Consider the following 19,263-nt stretch of genomic DNA (forward strand, 5'->3'; position numbering starts at 1 on the left):
TACACCACTGTTCTTTTCCCATTTCAGTAGGATGAGGACAAACTCTTAAATTTCATTGCTGCCAAAAGTTTTGTTTCATAAAAGAAAGACCACTCTTTATGTCTATTCACCTTTAGCAATAACAAGATCTCTATGCAAGATCAAGTCTATTGTTAGGCTGAATAACACATCTAGCTTTTTTCTATTATCCACAGTCTCCCCCCCCCCCAAAAAAAAGGTGCATTTTTCTACTCAACGCATTATTTTTCACCTGCATGATTTCTCACACACACACACACACACACACACACACTACAAATCCCAAATCCATCCTGACTTAGATAATGTTCTCACATTTCATATGGTATATGAAAAACATACCCCTAAGCTTAATGCCATCCAGAATAGAGATATCCACTTAACTAGTTGACTTCTCACTCACTCACACACATTTTATAAACAGTGTTTCTACCTTATACTTCTATACATATTTTGAGGAATGGTAGCATAAATGCAGGCCAATTTTTTTTTTTTTTAATCAGAAATGGTATCTTAGTATATTTTTAAAACCCTAAATGGATTATGAAAAAAAAACTTTTTTTTTCAATTGTTTATTATCATCAAATAACTGCAGACTTCAGTTATTATCTTAATGCTTTCGATATTTGAGGTGTAAGTCAGCAATTAAAATTGAAGCAGGTAAAGAAAAATGATCTCATGTTAAAACAAGTGCGAGACAATGGTGCACATTATTTTCACCGTTATTTATCATATATATGGATCACGTCATGCAGGAAAGTAGCATTAAAACTGATATCAAAATTAGCTGCTGTAATAAATTGGTATGAAAATCAGCAATAAAAACACAAAACCCATGAAAACATCAACTGCATCCTGAATAAAGAATCAGGGGCATTGAGGCAGTTGCTAAGGGCACTGGTATCAGAAGGACTTAGTGGTGAATATTTTAATAATTATCAAAATTGTCACACAATAACAGGCACTTAGCTACAAGTCTGTGAAGGGTTCTAAATATAGTCTTTCTAATGTGAAAACCTATTGAAAAAGTAAAACATTCCAGCTTTTAGTGATGACAGCAAATTAAATATGGAAACGTACAACAAAATCAGCATAGCTAGTATGGTAAGAATTCAAATGAATAAATTTATATGGAATAAGAGAAATTAGTGAAAATACTTAACTAGCTATATATGAGATATGTCCAAACCAATTTTAACTTATGGATCTGAGAGCTGGGTTAGAAATAAAACACTTTATCAAACACTGGAGATAACAGATATTAAAGATCTGAGAAAGAGGAATGTGTACAAATGACATCAACAGCAGCATGAGATTAAAAACAAGAATATTAGGAAGAAATTTGACATTGTTAACATTCATGAATTTGTTAGGAGATATAATCTCAGGTGATATGGCAACTTTATTATTATTATTAATACATAACACCTCCAGGGAGTCCAAACACTCATCGAGGGAGGGCACCCACTCTATAACTCTCCGTCTCCACCACTCCATTAGCTGCAACTACCCTCATCATTTACACCAACGCCATCCACCGCCACTATTTTCATAGACAATCACAAGCATCCATGCCCACGGCAGGATTTGCATCCACAGTCTTTTGGGTGGAGAGTGGATACACTATCCACTCGGCCAACCAGGCAGACAACATCTAAGTCCATACACTCTTACAAAATCATGCTCTTACAATTTTGAGAGGTGATCTGTAGCTCTCTATTTGTCATGTACTGAAAAATTTATTGTGTGTCAATTTTATAGAACTTACACATAATTATTATTATACAGGTATCTCCAAGGAGTGAGAAGATTCACTGTAAGACCTACACTAATCTTTATATGCCTCTTTAACTCATTCACTGTCAAGGGCTCTTACAATTACTTCTGGAAATCTATTCCATTCATTCACCACTCACCAAGCAAAATATCTTAGTTCATACACCCTTACAAAATCATGCTCTTGCAATTTCGAGGTGATCTGTAGCTCTCTATTTGTCATGTACTGAAAAATTTCTTGTGTCAATTTTATAGAAACCCTTTAGTAACATATGTTTATCATGTCCTCTCTTTTCCATCTATCAAATAAACTTTGCAGCCCACATACCAATCCATCCTCATAAGGAGTATTCCATAGAACTGTCACTAACTTGGATCCTCTCCACCAACTCCTGATCCCTAAGAAATCCAGGTGACAAAATTTGTGCACAGTAGTCAAGATGAGGCCGAATCATAGCCTTATTAAGAGGAGTAATAATTTCTCAATCTTGTGTTTTTTTTTTCAACATCCAAATAATCCTTTGAGCTATTTTGCAAACTTTTGCAATATGCCCTCTGAACTTCATCTCTGTTCACCATTAGCTCCAAATCTTTAGCCCCATCAATTTCCTTCAAATCCAGTACCATCAACATGATGCACAGTATGTAATCTTTCCTTCCCAAAGTGCATTTTGCAATATAAAATTGACAACCACAGTGCCAATTTATTTAAATCATTCTGCAAAATATCTGTATTAACCTTACCAACTGTTGCCTCTTTGGTTTTGCATCATCAGCAAACAAGTGAATATCCATCTCTTCACCCTTAATCGATTCCTTATATCATTAATATACAAATTAAATAGTGGCCCTAATACAGAACCTTAATGCACTCCACTAGTCATCCTCATTTTCCTAGATTCCACCAGCTTCATATCTATTCTCATTTGCTCCAACTTATGGGATAGTTTTCTATGCAGTATTATATCAAATGCCTTTGCAAAGTTCAGCAGCATCATTGGACAGACATTTCTCCTTATCATATTCTGCTGTCACCAAGGCAGTATCTACTGTATACAAAGACATGCTGCCCACAAAGCATCGTATTCCTATCTACTCATAAATCGATTTTACCTTTAACTAACTGTTCCACTAATTTAACCCATCACTTCCGAGATATTTAAGTAGTCTGTATTTGCTACTTCTGTCTTGCAACCACTTTTATGTAATATATTTTGCCCTCTTTTCACTCAGTTGGAACTTTGTCAGAGCTGAAATGGATTAAACAACTGTCAGAGGCACTGTCAATTCTCTTGCCAAAAGCAAATGGACTGACAAGCCATCAGGTCCCTGCTGTCTTCACATTGAAATTTTTGTTGATATGTTGAGCCCTTTCCAGTTTATCTGCCTCAATTCTCACATCAGCAACTACAAGATCTCTGCCTGGATGATACACCCTTGCAAAGTGATCACTTAATAACTCAACTATTTCTACTTCTGTCACTTTCCTATCATCAAGCACTGAAAACACTCTTTTGGATTTACTTTGGCCTGCTTAGCTAATTTTTTTTTTAGCTGGCTACATATCGAAAGAACTCCTTAGGATTCTTTTTGGCTTCATTAGCTAACTACTGTTCATACCTCTCTTTAGCTACCCCTCCTTGCCTTTTTTTGAAAATTTTTTGAAAATCCCCCCGAGCTGTATTGAACTCTTTTCCAGCTAACTCCTCGTTCCAGAGCTCAGGAGACACCTGCAAGCTGTCTCCTGAGCTCTTCATAATCACCCTCCTTGTAGTTCCACATATACCCTTTTCTCACAGAGGTCCTCACACTGCTGGCAACCACCCAGATAATCACCTCATGGTCACACCAACTGGTGGATGATTTGACACCTCATTAATAATTACATCCTCTGATGAGATGACCAAATTCCAAGACCCTCAAGTCCTCACGTGCCCTCTGTTACATACTGTCTGAGGTAGTTATCCCTCAAAAACTCAAGAAACTCATTTTCTTTTACTTCCAGTTGCTATCTCATCATTCCAGTCTATATTGTCATAATTAAAATCGCCCATAATGATCACCCTTTTATTTGCTTGACTAATTTGATTATACATTTCATTATCGCCACCATCCACATTACCTGGTCTATAACAACATCCAACCAGGTATTTGATTCCATTCACCTCTATCTCACACCATACTGCCTCAAAACCACTGTAACTATTTCCCTCTTGCATCTCTACTTTGTATGGACATAACTCTTTCTCTATCATCAACAGCACTCCCCCTCCCTTTTTACCCCTTCTATCCTTACAAAACACTTCATACCCTTCCATCTCTATTCCTGTGAGGATGTCATCCTCTTCCAACCATGTCTCACTTATTCCGACAATCTTTGGGTGAATGGATGCAACTATTTCATCTGCCTTGTTTCTTATACTTCTAGCATTTGTATACAAACACAACAGCTCATTTCTGGATCTACAGCTAGTTCCACTGATACCACTCACTCGATGTGATCTCTCCATGCTAGACTGGGGCCATTTCCCTTTCTGCTTATTCATTTTAAAATCCTTTTCAATTCCAACTGTTTCCTCTTGATCCCAGGTCATCCCATTTCTTTCCTGTCTACACATGCTCTCACCTCCTCTTGGAGCATCCACCTTTCTCACGTTGTATACCCCTGTCCACCCTGAGCCTCTCTGTTTCCCTGCTCCTCTTGCACACCCATTCTCTCATTTTCTATACTCATACTACTCACTTCCTCATTCATAACCACCTCTTCAATCTCTCCTGTTCTTCCACATCACTTCCTGCTTGATCTGATTCATTCTCTCACTCTACTCACTTCTCTACCTTCCAGCAGCAGTCTCTCCAAGCGACTCACACCATAACCACTCAAATGCAGTCCATCGCTCCCATACAGTTCACTTCTTCCTTCAAACTCATTCCACACATTAACAAACTGTACTCCCATCTCCTCACACATTTCAGCCAGCATATCATTTAATCCTTGCTCTCCACCTCATCTCACCACAGTCATACCTAGGCAACACACTGACTACCCCCTTCCTGTCACACTATTCTCTTTTGTTCTTCTAAGCAGCCTCCTGACATCCATTCTGACTTGCTCTTTGTCCTCTGTCAAATCACTCATGCCGATTAAAACCATCAACTCCTTTGCTCGTTCCCTTCTCATATCCAATGCTTCAATCAATCTACTCATTTTACTACCTGGAAAACATACCTTGTACATCCTATCATCCAGCACACCTTTAATAATGGAGTTGCCATATTACGCCACTCGCTCATCTTTCGTTAACTCTTTCGTGCCATCATGATTAGTTTTAATAGTTTTTATCCAAATTTTCTTAATTTCATTCCGCATCCATTTCTTCTCTTTCCTCATCCAATCCAATTCAACTTCCGAATCTCGCGTCACATTCTCTCTAGAATTCATTCTTTCTAATTTTCTAACTCTCAACACCCTCTTCTCACTTTCACCCTCATTCACCCTTCTGTGCTTCTGTACTTTTGGTCCAACATGCATCCGACTTTCGCTAACATTCATTTTTTCAATTTTTTCCACTTTCGATTCCTGCATCACGCCATTTCCAGTTTCATTCATTCTCTCAATTTCGTTTCCTTCTGCCACTCTCGCCTCACTTTCATCCTTATTAACATCCATTACGGTTTTTAAATCACTCGTTTTCTTTTTTAATGATTTTTAACATTCTTTCGCCTCCCTTTCACACCATCCTTCTCTTTCAAACGTGCACTCATTTTCCTCACGACATTCTCGCTACTAACACGTTCTGTCATTAATTTCATATTTGCATTCATCAATTCCTCGTTCAGGTAACACTTCGCACACATCCTCCTTCCATCCACCCTAAACATCCACAAATTATTTATGTAATCGAAAGAATACATATAACACACCTCACACTTAATGAAATGACTGAAATCTCAATTAAAGTCATGGAATGACAAAGCCACTGCCATGTTTAATCTGCCAGTTAACACTCTAAAGTCTAATAATAACAACGAATTCGTAATTAATGTTGTTTATTATTTTAACGGTATAATAGAACACAGAAACTAAGTAAATAATTAATTTATTAACTTGATGCTGATATTTCGCTGGTATTATAACCAGCATCTTCAGAGCACAAAAACACTGTTTGTCACAATACGCGAGACTAAAACAACATGGTGTACTTAAACAAAATTGTAGCAGCAACACAAAGACTAAAGTCCTGATTTTGGCGCCCTCTATCTGAGAAAAAAAAAAAAAAAAAAAAATTATCATATATTACTAGAGTCCTAGAAAAGTGCTAGTTTTTTCTTAATATGACTGTCTCCCAGATCTTCGGCAAGTTAATACAGCCATATTTGTTGAGATTTGGAGTGTGTTTTAGGGCTTCTGTCCTCTAAGAACAATCTCTCTGATTTATACGGGTTTCTGTGTAGTACTTTTGTGTTTTTCCAGTTGATCCTGTGTGCAGGGGTATCCAGAGCATGGTCTGCTAGGCCCGACTTCCCATAATGATAATTCCGAACGTATCGTTTATGTTCGCTGATGCGGATATTCACAGTTCTTCCTGTTTGACCGTAGTAGGCTTGATTGCATGAGCAGGGTACTTGGTAGACTCCTGGATGTGATAAAGGAGGAATGCTGTCCTTGGGTGAGCGGATGAGGGTGGCTAATTTGCTACATGGTCTGAATGTAGTGCGTAGTTTATGTTTATTGAGAATTCTTGAGATCTTTTCGGATGTGCCTTTAATGTAAGGGATGGTGACTGTTTTGTTGTAGTTCTCTGTGGTGGATGGTGGGAGGGGTTTCTTAGGAGTGTTTAGTATTTTGTTTATTTTATGTGGATTGTAGCCGTTGGCAAGAAGGTGTGGCATAAGTGAGTCAGTTCAGCAGTAAGAGCCTTGTCATTGGAACAGATTGCTCTCGCTCTATGGGTTAGCGTTTTTAATATGCCATATTGTTGAGAAGGATGATGGTGTGATTGTTTGTGTAAGTATCTGCCTGTATGTGTGGGTTTTCTAAAAACGATAAGGAACCATCTGGGAGACGTGTGATGAGTGTATCCAGGAAGAGCAGACAGTTGTTGGCTTCCAGTTCCATAGTAAAGTGGATTTTTGGATGTTGGTTATTTAAATATGCTAAGAATGTTTTCAATGTCTCAGGGCCATGTGGCCAAATAGCAAGCAACTCATCAACATAGCGTAGCCAAAGTGTTGGTTTGAGAGTGGCTGTATTGATTGCTTGTTTTTCCAGGTGTTCTATGTAAAAGTTGGCTGGGGGGGAAGGGGGGAGCCCATGGCTGTCCCATCAATTTGTTTGTATATTTTCCCTTTCCATGTGAAATATCCTGCATGTATTGTGAATTTGAATAGTTCAAATATATCAGGGGGGAAGTGTGACTTCAGTAGATTGAGGGTTTCTATTAGTGGTACATTTGTGAATAGTGAAGTGATGTCAAAGCTTACTATTAAGTCTGAGCTTTTTAGGGTAAGGTTGTAAGATGCTTTTTAGGTGTGCTGAATTTTTGACAAAGGAGGGAGAATTGTTAGTGAGAGTGGCTAGTAGCGTCGCTAAATGTCTAGCCAGTTTGTATGTGGGACTATTTATACTGTCCACAATTGGGCGTAGGGGTGTGCCTGGTTTGTGAATTTTTGGTGATCCATAGATCCTCGGTGTTTTAACGTGGAAGGGTTTGAGTTTGTTAACTGTGTCTTTGGGCCAGGAAGTGACTTTTTTTAATAATTTTCGTGCCTTATTCTTTTGTGTGTTGGTGGGATTGCGATCTATAATTTTGTATGTTGACTGATCTTGTAATAGTGTGTGCATTTTGTTTTCATATTCAGTTGTGTCCATCACCACGGTTGCATTTCCTTTGTCTGCTTTTGTTATGGTAATCTGGCTGTTGTTGTGTAGCTCTTTTATAGCAATGAATTCCTTATGTGGGATATTATTTTTGGGAGGCTTGGACTTGATTAGAATGTTGGCCACATCTAAACGTATGTTGTTAGCTATTGTTGGAGGCAGGTTGTATATTCCTCGTTCGATGGACGCCATTATTTCGGCTTTTGGAACTTGCTTGGGAGTTATGGCAAAGTTGTGCCCTCGACTTAAAGCAGTCGTGGCCTCTTTGCTTAAGGTGAGTGACGATAGATTCACGACGACGAGGTCTTGTTGTAATTGCGGTCGTTGTATGGTGTTCCGTTGTTGTAGATTTTCGAACTTATTTTGGTGCCGGTTTTTGACTCTGTCGAATTATTTTTTTGCCGTTGCGTCGGTGATGTTCTCTAAGATCTGCCAAAGTTCCGTATTTAGAATATTATGCAGTGATTCTCGTAATGCGCTAATGGTTGTATTTGCTTGTGCTAATTCCCGGCGAGTGGTGTTAATCTGTTCCCGTAACAGCGCTACACTCGCTCGTTTATAGATGCGTTGGGCTTTGGCCGAGTGGAACTTGTTTTTGATTTTAAAACAGTTCGGTATTAATTTGGTGTCTCGGCACCTCTTTAAGAAGGCTAACCTGTTTAGTTGCCGCGCCAATTTCAACTTCAACTTACCATATTGTCGTGTCTTGCGTACGATATCGTCTCCGTGAAGAATCCTTAAACGTGTGGACAGACTTATGTGTTCGTCGAACATGTTGTTTATTATTTTAACGGTATAATAGAACACAGAAACTAAGTAAATAATTAATTTATTAACTTGATGCTGATATTTCGCTGGTATTATAACCAGTGTTTTTGACAAACAGTGTTTTAGTGCTCAGAAGATGCTGGTTATAATACCAGTGAAATATCAGCATCAAGTTAATAAATTAATTATTTACTTAGTTTCTGTGTTCTATTATACCGTTAAAATAATAAACAACATGTTCGACGAACACATACATCTGTCCACACGTTTAAGAATTCGTAATTAAGTTTAAGCAAAACAAAATCCCCCACACTAATAATAATGGCGCACAACTTTTACAGCAGCTCTTACTCAAACAAACACTCATATATATTTAATTATTCCAAGAATACTTATCTCAATCTGGAGCTCTTCTTACACACATGTGCCAGGCTTGACTCATGAGCACACCCGTATATAATATATAAATAAAAATTTTTAAAAAAAGAATAAAAAAAAAGGTGAATTTCACATTAGCACTCTTGGTTAATACTACTGTGAAATGCAGAAAATGAACCTTGATTCATTTTTGTCATATGCTTATCATTTGTTACATTAAAATTCTGGTTCTATTTGAACACGAATTGAAAAATTTTAGTAGCAATCTTAAATGGCCAATTTATTGATTTTTTTGCTAGCTAACTTCTTCTTCTTCTGCAGCTTCTCCCACTTAAGTGGCGTCACGGTTTGTAATGAGTCTCTTCCACACCTTACTGTCTTGGGCTGTCACCACATCCAAGTTCTTCATCTTCAAGTCCTCTTCTACCAGGCTCCCTCCATCTCTTCTTTGGCCGCCCACGCTTCCGCCTTCCTTGCACATCCATCTGCATGACCCTTCTTCCCACATATTTGTCTTCCCTCCTCATCACATGACCAAACCATCTCAACCTTGCCTCCTGTATTTTCGCTCCTAAGTTCGTAACTTTCACTGTTCCCCTGACATAGTCATTTCTCAGACGACCCTTTCTGGTCACACCGCACATCCACCTAAGCATTCTCATCTCTACTACTTCCATCCTGCTGATGTTATTTTTCCTCAGGGCCACAGTTTCTATAGCAAATGTCATAGCTGGCCTCACTACTGTCCTATAAATTTTGCCTTTCAGATTGATCGGCACCCTCTTATCACATAACACTCCAGCCATCTCCCTCCAGTTCCTCCAACCCGCTTGTATCCTGCATCCCACTTCCTTCTCAGCTCCTCCATCTTCTTCCACTGTTGAACATAAGTATCTAAAGTCTCTCACCTTCCTGATGACATTTCCTTCCAGCTCCAGATCTGTCTCCTGGCCGCCGCCCACTGCGCAACACATATACTCTGTCTTACTTCTGCTCAGTCTCATACCTCTCTCTTCCAGTACTTTTCTCCATCTTTCCAGTTTAGTTTCCCGCTTCTTCTCTTGAATCTACACACAACAAGATGTCATCTGCATCCAACATTGTCCAAGGCGCATCTTCTCTCACCTCCTCTGTTACCACCTCCATCACAATATTAAACAGAAACGGACTTAATGCTGACCCTTGATGCAAGCCAACTGTTACATGAAAACTTTCTGTCTGTCCCAAACAGGTCCGAACACTTGTCTTCACATTTCTGTACATTTCCTGCACCGACCTGACATATTTCTCTGGCACCTTCTTCTCCCTTAGACACCTCCAGACTTCTTGCCTTGGCACTCTATCGTATGCTTTCTCCAGATCAATAAATACCAGATGTAGCTCCCTTTGTTTCTCTCGATATTTTTCCATCATCTGCCGTAACCCAAAGATAGCATCTGTTGTTGATCTACCAGGCATGAAACCAAATTGTTCCTTTGCAATCTCCACTTCCTTCCTCAATCTACCATCAAGAACTCTCTAGGATCTTCATTGTGTGGGACATCAACTTTATTCCTCTGTAATTTTTTACAGTCTTGTGCATCCCCTTTACCCTTGTAGATGGGGACAAGAGTACTCTCCCTCCATTCCTCAGGTATATTTTCCTGTTGGCAAACTTTCATGAACAGGTCCCACAGCAGGTCAATTCCCTCTTCCCCACTGGAATTCTGTCGGGGCCCACCGATTTTCCATTCCTCATCCTCTTCATGGCCTCCGTCACTTCCACTCTACTGATGTTCTGCACCATCCCCTCAGAAGGCTGCCCATCTACTCTGAGAGTCCTTGCATTTTCCTCATTCAAAAGTCCCTGAAAGTATATATTCCATCTGTTTCTTATGTCCACATCCTTCCATAATACTCTTCCTTCAGCATCTGCCTCACAGGTAAGATGTCCTTTGCTGCTTTATGTCTACATTTCGCTAGTTGGTAAATTTTTCTCTGTCCTTCCTTTGTTTCTAATTGATCATACAGATCTTGATATGCCATGGCCTTCGCCTGTGCTACAACTCTCTTGGCTTCTTGCTTTCTCTCTTTGTACACCTCTCTGTCCTCTTCTGCTCTTGACTCATCCCACTTCTACTTTGCCTTCCTCTTAGCTGTCACTGTCACTTGTACATCATTATTCCACCACCAACCCTCCTTCTGCTCTCTAATCTTTCCAGATGTCTCACCAAGCACCTCGATTGCACAGCTCAGGATTACTTTTGAATTATGTTTTCACCAATCCTGTACACTTTCCAGTCCATCCGAAATCCTCTCTAACACCCTCTCCCTAAAACGATTCCTTACACTCTCCTCTTTTAAACGATACCACTTAATTGTCTTCATTCCATGGCATCCAGAAGTTCCTATCTTCGATCTTATTTGAAAGTCTGCGCATAGTAGTCGGTGTTGTTGTGCTACTTGATCTGTTGGAATTACTTTACAATTTGTCACAACCTTAAGATGTTTTCTTCTAGTCAAAATGTAGTCAATTTTTGAGCTGTTGTTACCACTCCTAAATGTTATCAAATGTTCTTCCCTCTTGTAGAAAAACGAGTTCACAATTGCCAGATCAAACGCTACTGCAAAGTCCACAACCCTCTCTCCTTCCTGGTTCATTATTCCTACTCCGTGGCCACCATGCACCCTTTCACAATCTCTATTCTGTCTTCCTATGTGTCCGTTCAAGTCTCCTCCGACAATCACCATCTCATTTTCTTCCAATTCCCTCATTTCTTCATCTAACACGTTCCAGAACTCATCTTTTTCCTCTGCTGTACAACCAATTTGCGGGGCATATACACATAATTCGACCACCCGCTCTTCTCCAAGACCCAATTTCATTCGCATGATCCTGTCATTCCTTCTACCCACGTCCAGTACTTCACCCTTCATTCTGCCACACACCACAATTCCTACACAATTTCTTCCCTCGTTATTCGCTCCAGAGTAGAACAATTTATATCCATCTCCCAGTTCCTTTGCCTTTCCCCCCCTTCCACCTTGTCTCCTGCACACATAAAATGTCCAACTTCCTCTTCCTCGTCATGTCTGCCACCTCTCTTCCCCTTCCAGTCATGCTTCCAACATTCAGTGTTCCCACTCGCAACATCTGTCCACCTGCTGGGCTCACTTCTTTAACCGCACCCACCCTTGATGCGGTAGCCCTCGTCCATTTCTCACAGCTGTAGGGCGATGTGGCTGCGTGTCGCTTAAAGGGTATGCCCTAGCCCTTATATCATTTTCTCTTTGACTCATAATCATAGTTTGAGCTAGCATTGAAGCTAGCTAGCTAACAGTTATTGCTTTTCATTTCAAATATTTTTGCCAAAAAGTTGCAACTAAAATGATCAAAATTAAACCAAAATTGAGATGACTCAACAAATTTAGTGTGCATTATGAATGTAAAAGTATCTTCAGTTCCATGTAATTTGGTAGCCAGTTTTATCTTCTGTTAGCATTTTTGAGATGATAACAACGCAGATGTTGTTGAAAGTTTTTCACTTGGTTATATTATAAATTAAAGATACCAAGAAATTATATATTTGGTTTAATCTATTATCCAAGTGTGAGCAAACAAAGTTTGCACCTCAAGTATCTTTCAGGACTAAAAATGGTCCTGAAAGATACTTCAGGTGCAAACCTTGTTTGCTCACACTTGGATAATGCATTAAACCAAGTATTTAATTTCTTGGTATCTTTAATTTAACAACGTAGATGATATAAAGAAAATATTACCATTTTTTGAATTTTGTCAACATCCAATTGGCATCATCATCAGAAACTAATATACATGCAAATATACGTGCAAGTGGGCAATACACAAGAAAGTGAGAAGGATGTAAAGAAACAAATCAAGGCCCTAAATTATTCCGCCCAGTGAACATAACTGAACATTTCTTAGCCACCGGACCAATTGCCTGAGAATAAACCTTTCGCAAAAGTGGAACAGTTATTTTTCTTAGAATGTGAAAGCCACATTCCTTAAAGTGGTTAAAAGCCTATTTATGTTCCTGAACAAAATTCTTTTGTCCTCTCCTTATAACTGAAGTTCTTACTTCAGTTATAAGGAGACACTGCACATGGCTTTGTGCAAATAATGCATTTGTTCAATTAAATATCATTTTATGACTTATCACTCCAATAAATTTGAAAAAGACAAAAATATAAATTTTTAAGAAAAATTCTCTATTGCTTTTTTTGTTATGATTAAAAATTCCTACTTTTATGCATATATACATTATTATCAGACCTCCAAGAAGTCAAAATACTTATCGTGGGAAATGCACATTCTCCTGCATGAAGACCATCAAACTGCCTTAAACCAGTGTTTCTTAACCTTTTTACTGGCCCGCACCCCAGTGAACTTCAATTTACATTCTCGCACCCCCTTGAAAAATGTTTTTTTTGTTAGAAAATAAATATTATTTGTTAGAAAAGAAAATTTATTTCGTAATAAATTTTCTTTTCTAACAAATAAATGTAATTAAATTTTTTTCTAACAAATAAACAATTTATTGAAAAATACATATCAACATAAAATCAAAATAACATCAATTTTTAGTGACTAATTTGTTATTGCTTTTTCATAATAAAATTTGAAAGTGAAGTTCTTTTTTCGAAAGAGCCACGTGCATATCATCATTTGCATTTAAGCGATTTCGGGTTTTTGTTTTTATGTGCAAAAGTAATGAAAATCCTATTTTGAAAAGATAGGTGGTAGCAAATGGTAGACGTGTCTACAATGCTGCCTTCACCAGTTGGGGAAATGTCTAACTGAGTACACCAGAATTGTTCTAAATCCAATTTTTCAAATTCCATTTGAATATGTGCACTGGCTCGCATTTCAATAAGATTATCTTTTATTAAATTACCGTCATTTATAGAATTAAGATCAAAAAGAAATGGATCCAGTATCCACCTCTGTTCTTTGCCAATATCTCCCATGGAAAAATATCCATGGAAAGAATCAATCAATTGTTGCAAATGTATTACAATTTCAGGTAAATTTGTGATTTTTTTTTTTGTTTTCCAGAACAATTTCATCAAGCAAGGGAAAGTTTGCAAAATTACCATTTTCAACTCAACGTATCCAAATTTTTAGTTTTTCAATAAAAGCAAATAATTTTTCACTAGATGTTATTATGTTCTTACCATACCCTTGCATTGATATATTGAATTCATTTAGGTGAGAAAAATATCTGCTAAGTAGGCCAATCGAATTACTGCATCTCGTCTTTCAAAGTCTGAACTAAATTACAATTCTGGTTAGTAAGAAACTGAATAATCTCCTCATGCATTTCAAAAACCTTGCTAAGCATACATCCCTTGGAGAGATCTTATGTCAGTGCAATAAAGAAGCACACTATGGTTAGCACCGATTTCTTTGCAAAAAGCATGAAAGATATGATAATTAAGTGCCCATCCTCGAATATAATTTACTATGTTTATCGCTGTAGCTAAATATTTTTTTAAGTTCTCTGGCAAAGTTTTTGATGCAAGTGCATGGCAGTGCAACATGCAATGTGTTATTGTAACTTGCGGTACTTCTCTTTTGATATAGGCAAAAAAAACGAATTATTGCCTATCGCAGGTGCACCATCAGTACATATTGAGCTAATCACATCCATTGGTATTTGATGTTTCAAGAAAAAGTTTTTAATGTTGATTAAAAACATCAACAAAAAACAATCAAAAAAAAATCAAGAAAATCAACAAAAACCCTCCATAGCTCAGTCGTTATACTCTTTGGTCAGAAAGACCTGGGTTCGATTCCAGTCTATGATGCGAGGAACTTTATCTGGTCTGTTTCAACTAAAGGTGAGTTAGCCAGTCTCATACTGGGGGTAGAGGGTTTTTTCACCTGGAAACTCGGGTTTTTCATTCTGCAGAACAGGCAAACCGGCCCCGTGAACACACATGGATTACAGTCATGAATATTTACGACAATATGTGGAAGAGATAGGGTCCTCACCACATGTCGTTATGCCCATAGCTAACCATGAGTCACATCATGATAGTCAACCTCCTAGATAGCAGATGACACATGAATGGGAAAAACATCAATACCTTTTGCCGAAAGTTCCAGTTGATCACAAAATAAAAATTCTTCCAAAATTTCCTTTATGTATCGCACAATTACTAATAACTTACTGCAATCAAAGTCAGTTGACTCATCCAATTGCATACACACTTTTAGAGGACTGATTTTAATATCTTGTACTACTTGCAGTAAAATATCCTGACTGATGTCTTGAATGCATGATTAAATCACATCATTTGATAATGGAATCTGCTGAATTTTCTTATGTGCTTCAGAACCTAATACGATTTTCGCAATTTCCAATGCACATGGTTTCACCAATTCTTTAGCTATTGTATGAGGCTTTTTTTCTTTATGCACAGATATGCTACCTGATAAGAAGCTTCTAGCAAAGGCTACTGAACTACCGCAGAGTCAAATTTTGTAATGATACCGCTGCTATCGAATCATGCCTTCTTAGACGTCAAAATTTAAGCATCTCCTGCAGCTTTACCACCATGTTGATTGCTGAAATGTTCTAACAACTTTGACTGTTTAAGATTGGAGTTTGAAAATATTTTGCAACATAAAATGCATTGTGGTCTTTGAGTACATTCTTTCTCTGTTGCACATGTAAATCTGTAAACAACATAATCTCTTTCCATTGGCGTCTTCTTTTTGACGTGGAAAGGATTACTACAAATAATAAATTAATATTTACATATTATTTAACTACGCATTTGGCCATGGTTCCTTAAGAAAATTATAAAATAATGTTGTTCTTTACTTACTGATTACTGCCGGTAAAAAAAAAAAATAAATAAATAAATAGCGTTCGTTTGTCACTTGATGCACTTTGTTGAAGTTTCTCATGACAACGGCAAGTGTATGCGCAGCAAGAATCTGTGTGTTCAGCTTGGGCACATGCGTGAGCGGCAGTACATTCGGGAATATTTTTTGAATATAGTGGTTTTTAACTTCTTAAAATGTAAAAAATAAAACATACGTATAACTTATATTTAATGGTTCTTGGTGAAATAGGATTCTGTATGGGTTGAAAGATTATATATCTTAAATATAATTTAGTTTGATATAACTTTTTTCCTCTCATGGAAAAAGCAAATTTAATAATTAGTCAATATATGCTGGAATATTTTCCAGCTCGCACTCTTGGTTAAGAAATGCTGCCTTAAACCCATTCAGTTTCTGCACTCCACACTCAGGCAATGCATTCCACTCCGTGCAGAGAACTTGCTCCTCACTCCCTTACTGACACCCTCTTTATATAGTCTTCCAAGGATGGCTTCTTGTTCTATCCCTTGTCACTCTCTCTATTCTATGAAAAATTCTCCACAAACTGGTAACAATCCCTTGCCGACATATATATCTCAATCATATTCCTTCTTCTATTCATGATTCTCTGAAAACTGTATTTCCTCCATCTGTTTTACATATCTTGCATTCCACTGACTCACTGAATCTTCTCTGGACCCTCTATAAGATATCCTCAATATCCTAATTTCCATGAAAACTAAGAGACTAGATCTTTGCTTAGTAGTCCACATGCAATCTGATCGAGGCTTTATACAAGGGAACCATAACCTCCTTGTTTCTGCATGTCAAAATCCTCCTCATCATTGACAATCCATTGCAATGTTCTCACAATTTCAGCAATATGATGCCTAAATTTTGCATCCCCACCATTACTCCCAGATCTCTCATTTCTTCCACCTCCTTCAAAATGTCTCTATTAACTGTATACTCCGCATTCCAAACTTTGCCTACCAAATTTCAAGAACTTACACTTTGCAACATTAAATTGATAGGTTCACTCAAACTGTCTATTGAGATCCTCCTGTAAGGTCACAACATCTGCTTTGCTCCTCATAGTTCTTCTCCGAACTGTATTATCTGCAAAAAGCTGCATACCTCCAGTTAAGTCTGTCTCCATATTGTTAACATGCAAATTAAACAATAATGTCCTCAAAACAGTCCTTTGGGCATTCTGCTAATGAATTTCCTCTTTTGGGTTGCCACTCTCCCATACACAACTTGCTGATACTTATGACAGCCATTCAGCTATCCAACTCACTATAGTCTCTAATCCAATCCTGTCTGTTTCAATTTAGCTACCAGCTTTTCATGTAGCAATCTATCAATAGTCTTTGAAAAATTCAAGTATATATACCAATGTATATGCATCTCCCTTATACAGTACATTCACCACCTTGTTGTAATATGAAAGCAGATCTCTAAAACATGACCTCCCTTTAACAAATCCCACAGATCATCATAAAGAATACTACTATTATGTCTCCAATTCTGAATTTGAGTCCTTAACAATACCTTAATCGAAAGGCTAGATAAATACATATTAGCCTACAATTTGTAGGTTCAGTCTTATCTATACTCCATATCTATACTTTTGTGAAGTGGAACAATTTTACCCTAATTCCACATGTGGTATGTTGTGTAACTGAACAAACATATGTGAATATGTTTGTTCAGTTATAGTAGAAATTCACCAACATATTACATTCTTTTAAATTCATGGTTAGGTAGTCACTATATATTGTTAGATAATTGAAAATGAACAGACCAATACTGTTTTAAACATGGATATGAAGCTCAATGACATTCATTCCAGTGATTACTAACTTCCATGGAAAAAAAAAGATTGAGCAATAAATGTAGTGCACATCACTCAACAATTTAAAGTGGACAAGGATATAATTAAGCCGCATATAAATTTTTAACATTAATAATCATAATATATTTATCATATTCATTAGTACAGTATGGCACAAAAAAAAAACAGTACTGAATAACTACAATGATATATGTTATGGAGTAAGCAGGTTTATTAACAAAGAAATATATGTTTACACATGATATGTACATCATAACTGTCAATGGAATTTTGGTGGAATAAAGCATTAATGATGGTAGATTATGTGCTCAAATGCATACTTTGTCTTTCAAGACAAGTTTCACAGCGCATATGAAGGTTCTCTGTCATCTTGGAGAATGAAGGTTGAGACATCTGCTGGACATATTGTGTAATTTTATTCCTTAGCTCATCAAGGTTTGAAGGTAGGTATGGTGGAATACCCATTCCTTCACATACTCTACCAACTCCATATGAACAAAAATAATGCTCAACAATAAACGTCTCTTTTTTTTTTTTTTTTCCAACATCAACACTATTGCTACACTAAACGTAATGCCATAAACTCTACACGTACCATTCTATTAATGTGCATGCAGTCAAACGGCAGAATGAGTTGTCCAAATTCAGTACTGTTTTTATTTTTTGCATCATACAATAAACTAGTGAAATAATATCTTTGTGAAGTACTAAATTTAATTCCAAAATCTTTTTCTCTCACCTTAGTTTTTGTCACTGGATTAAAGTAATACATTTCACCAGTATCAATATTACATTCATGTATCCAATGAGGAGGCAACTGAGGAGAAATATCTACTATTCCTGGTGAGTCAAGGCTTTCTAAACTACTGAAATTACCATTTCTTGGTTTTATAGCAATCTGTCTCCTAATTTTAGATTTCTGTTTTTGTGAGTGTGGTTGAGGTGTGCTTCTGAACTGTACTTCTTCCAGATGTAGACTAGAATTCTCACTATCACCTGATGTAGACTAGAATTGAAACAAAGTTTCCAATAAATTGTGATATAATACAATTAAAAATGGCATTTGTATAATTATTTGTGTTGCAAGTGATACAAAAGTTTACTTTATGAAAATTAATTCTTTATTCACAGCATTTTCACTGAGTGTCATGAGAGGCTTCATTATGATTTGAAAAATGGAATAATGGGATAGGAACACATGAGAGAAGAATTACAATAAAGATATGGAATCATGCAGTAGATCATTAGAGGAATTATGCTCAAGTACTAGCAAGATTTAGAAAACGTTATTTAAAAAATAAAATTAACATCAATGAGCAGCATTAACTACTTCTCACAACAGATAGGGATAAATAGTCCAGCTGATGTACAGTAATGAACAAATTAATCCAAACAAGCGCAATTTGTCAAGTTTTTGGTTTGGTTTCGGTTACAGTTCACAATAATTTTGTTTTAGTTCACTATTTTTGTTGAGTGCTGTGTGTTTTAACTGACTCTACGATGTTTATTAATAACGTTACATTTTTAATAGTGTAAACAAGTTGACATTCATAGTGTTTTATTCATTTTGTGTAACTATAAAAAGGATAAATCTCCAAGAAACCGTTCAAAAATATTTACTCTTTTTCAGCACACATCCATGACTCAGGCAAATTGCCAATGAGTGTGGTGTTGGTTTGGAAACTGTTAATGTGATTTTAAAGAAGTTAAGGAGACAGAAAAGGAAAATGTGGGCAAAAAAAAAAAAAG

General features: G+C 37.1%; 2 protein-coding genes across 4 annotated transcripts in view; one reads left to right on the forward strand and one right to left on the reverse strand.

The window, feature by feature from the left end:
• Positions 1 to 19,263, reverse strand: part of LOC150094438 (rho GTPase-activating protein 12-like) — a 413,607-nt gene that overhangs the window by 325,124 nt on the left and 69,220 nt on the right. For 2 of the 3 annotated variants that reach the window (XM_090412339.1, XM_090412338.1), the window contains one exon: positions 18,254 to 18,520. The exons of the other annotated variant lie outside the window; for it this stretch is intronic. In XM_090412339.1, coding sequence (XP_090268465.1) covers positions 18,254 to 18,520 — 267 coding nt within the window. The remainder of the gene's footprint in view (positions 1 to 18,253; positions 18,521 to 19,263) is intronic. 3 annotated transcript variants of the gene reach the window in all.
• Positions 1 to 19,263, forward strand: part of LOC150094439 (aladin-like) — a 401,031-nt gene that overhangs the window by 21,580 nt on the left and 360,188 nt on the right. The window contains exon 2 of the mRNA XM_090412342.1: positions 18,259 to 18,357. The gene's annotated coding sequence lies outside the window, so the exon portion shown is untranslated. The remainder of the gene's footprint in view (positions 1 to 18,258; positions 18,358 to 19,263) is intronic.

This window comes from Typopeltis vanoorti, chromosome 22, assembly GCF_054136105.1.
Source record: "Typopeltis vanoorti isolate ZY-2024b chromosome 22, IOZ_Tvanoo_1.0, whole genome shotgun sequence".
NCBI lineage: Eukaryota > Metazoa > Arthropoda > Arachnida > Uropygi > Thelyphonidae > Typopeltis > Typopeltis vanoorti.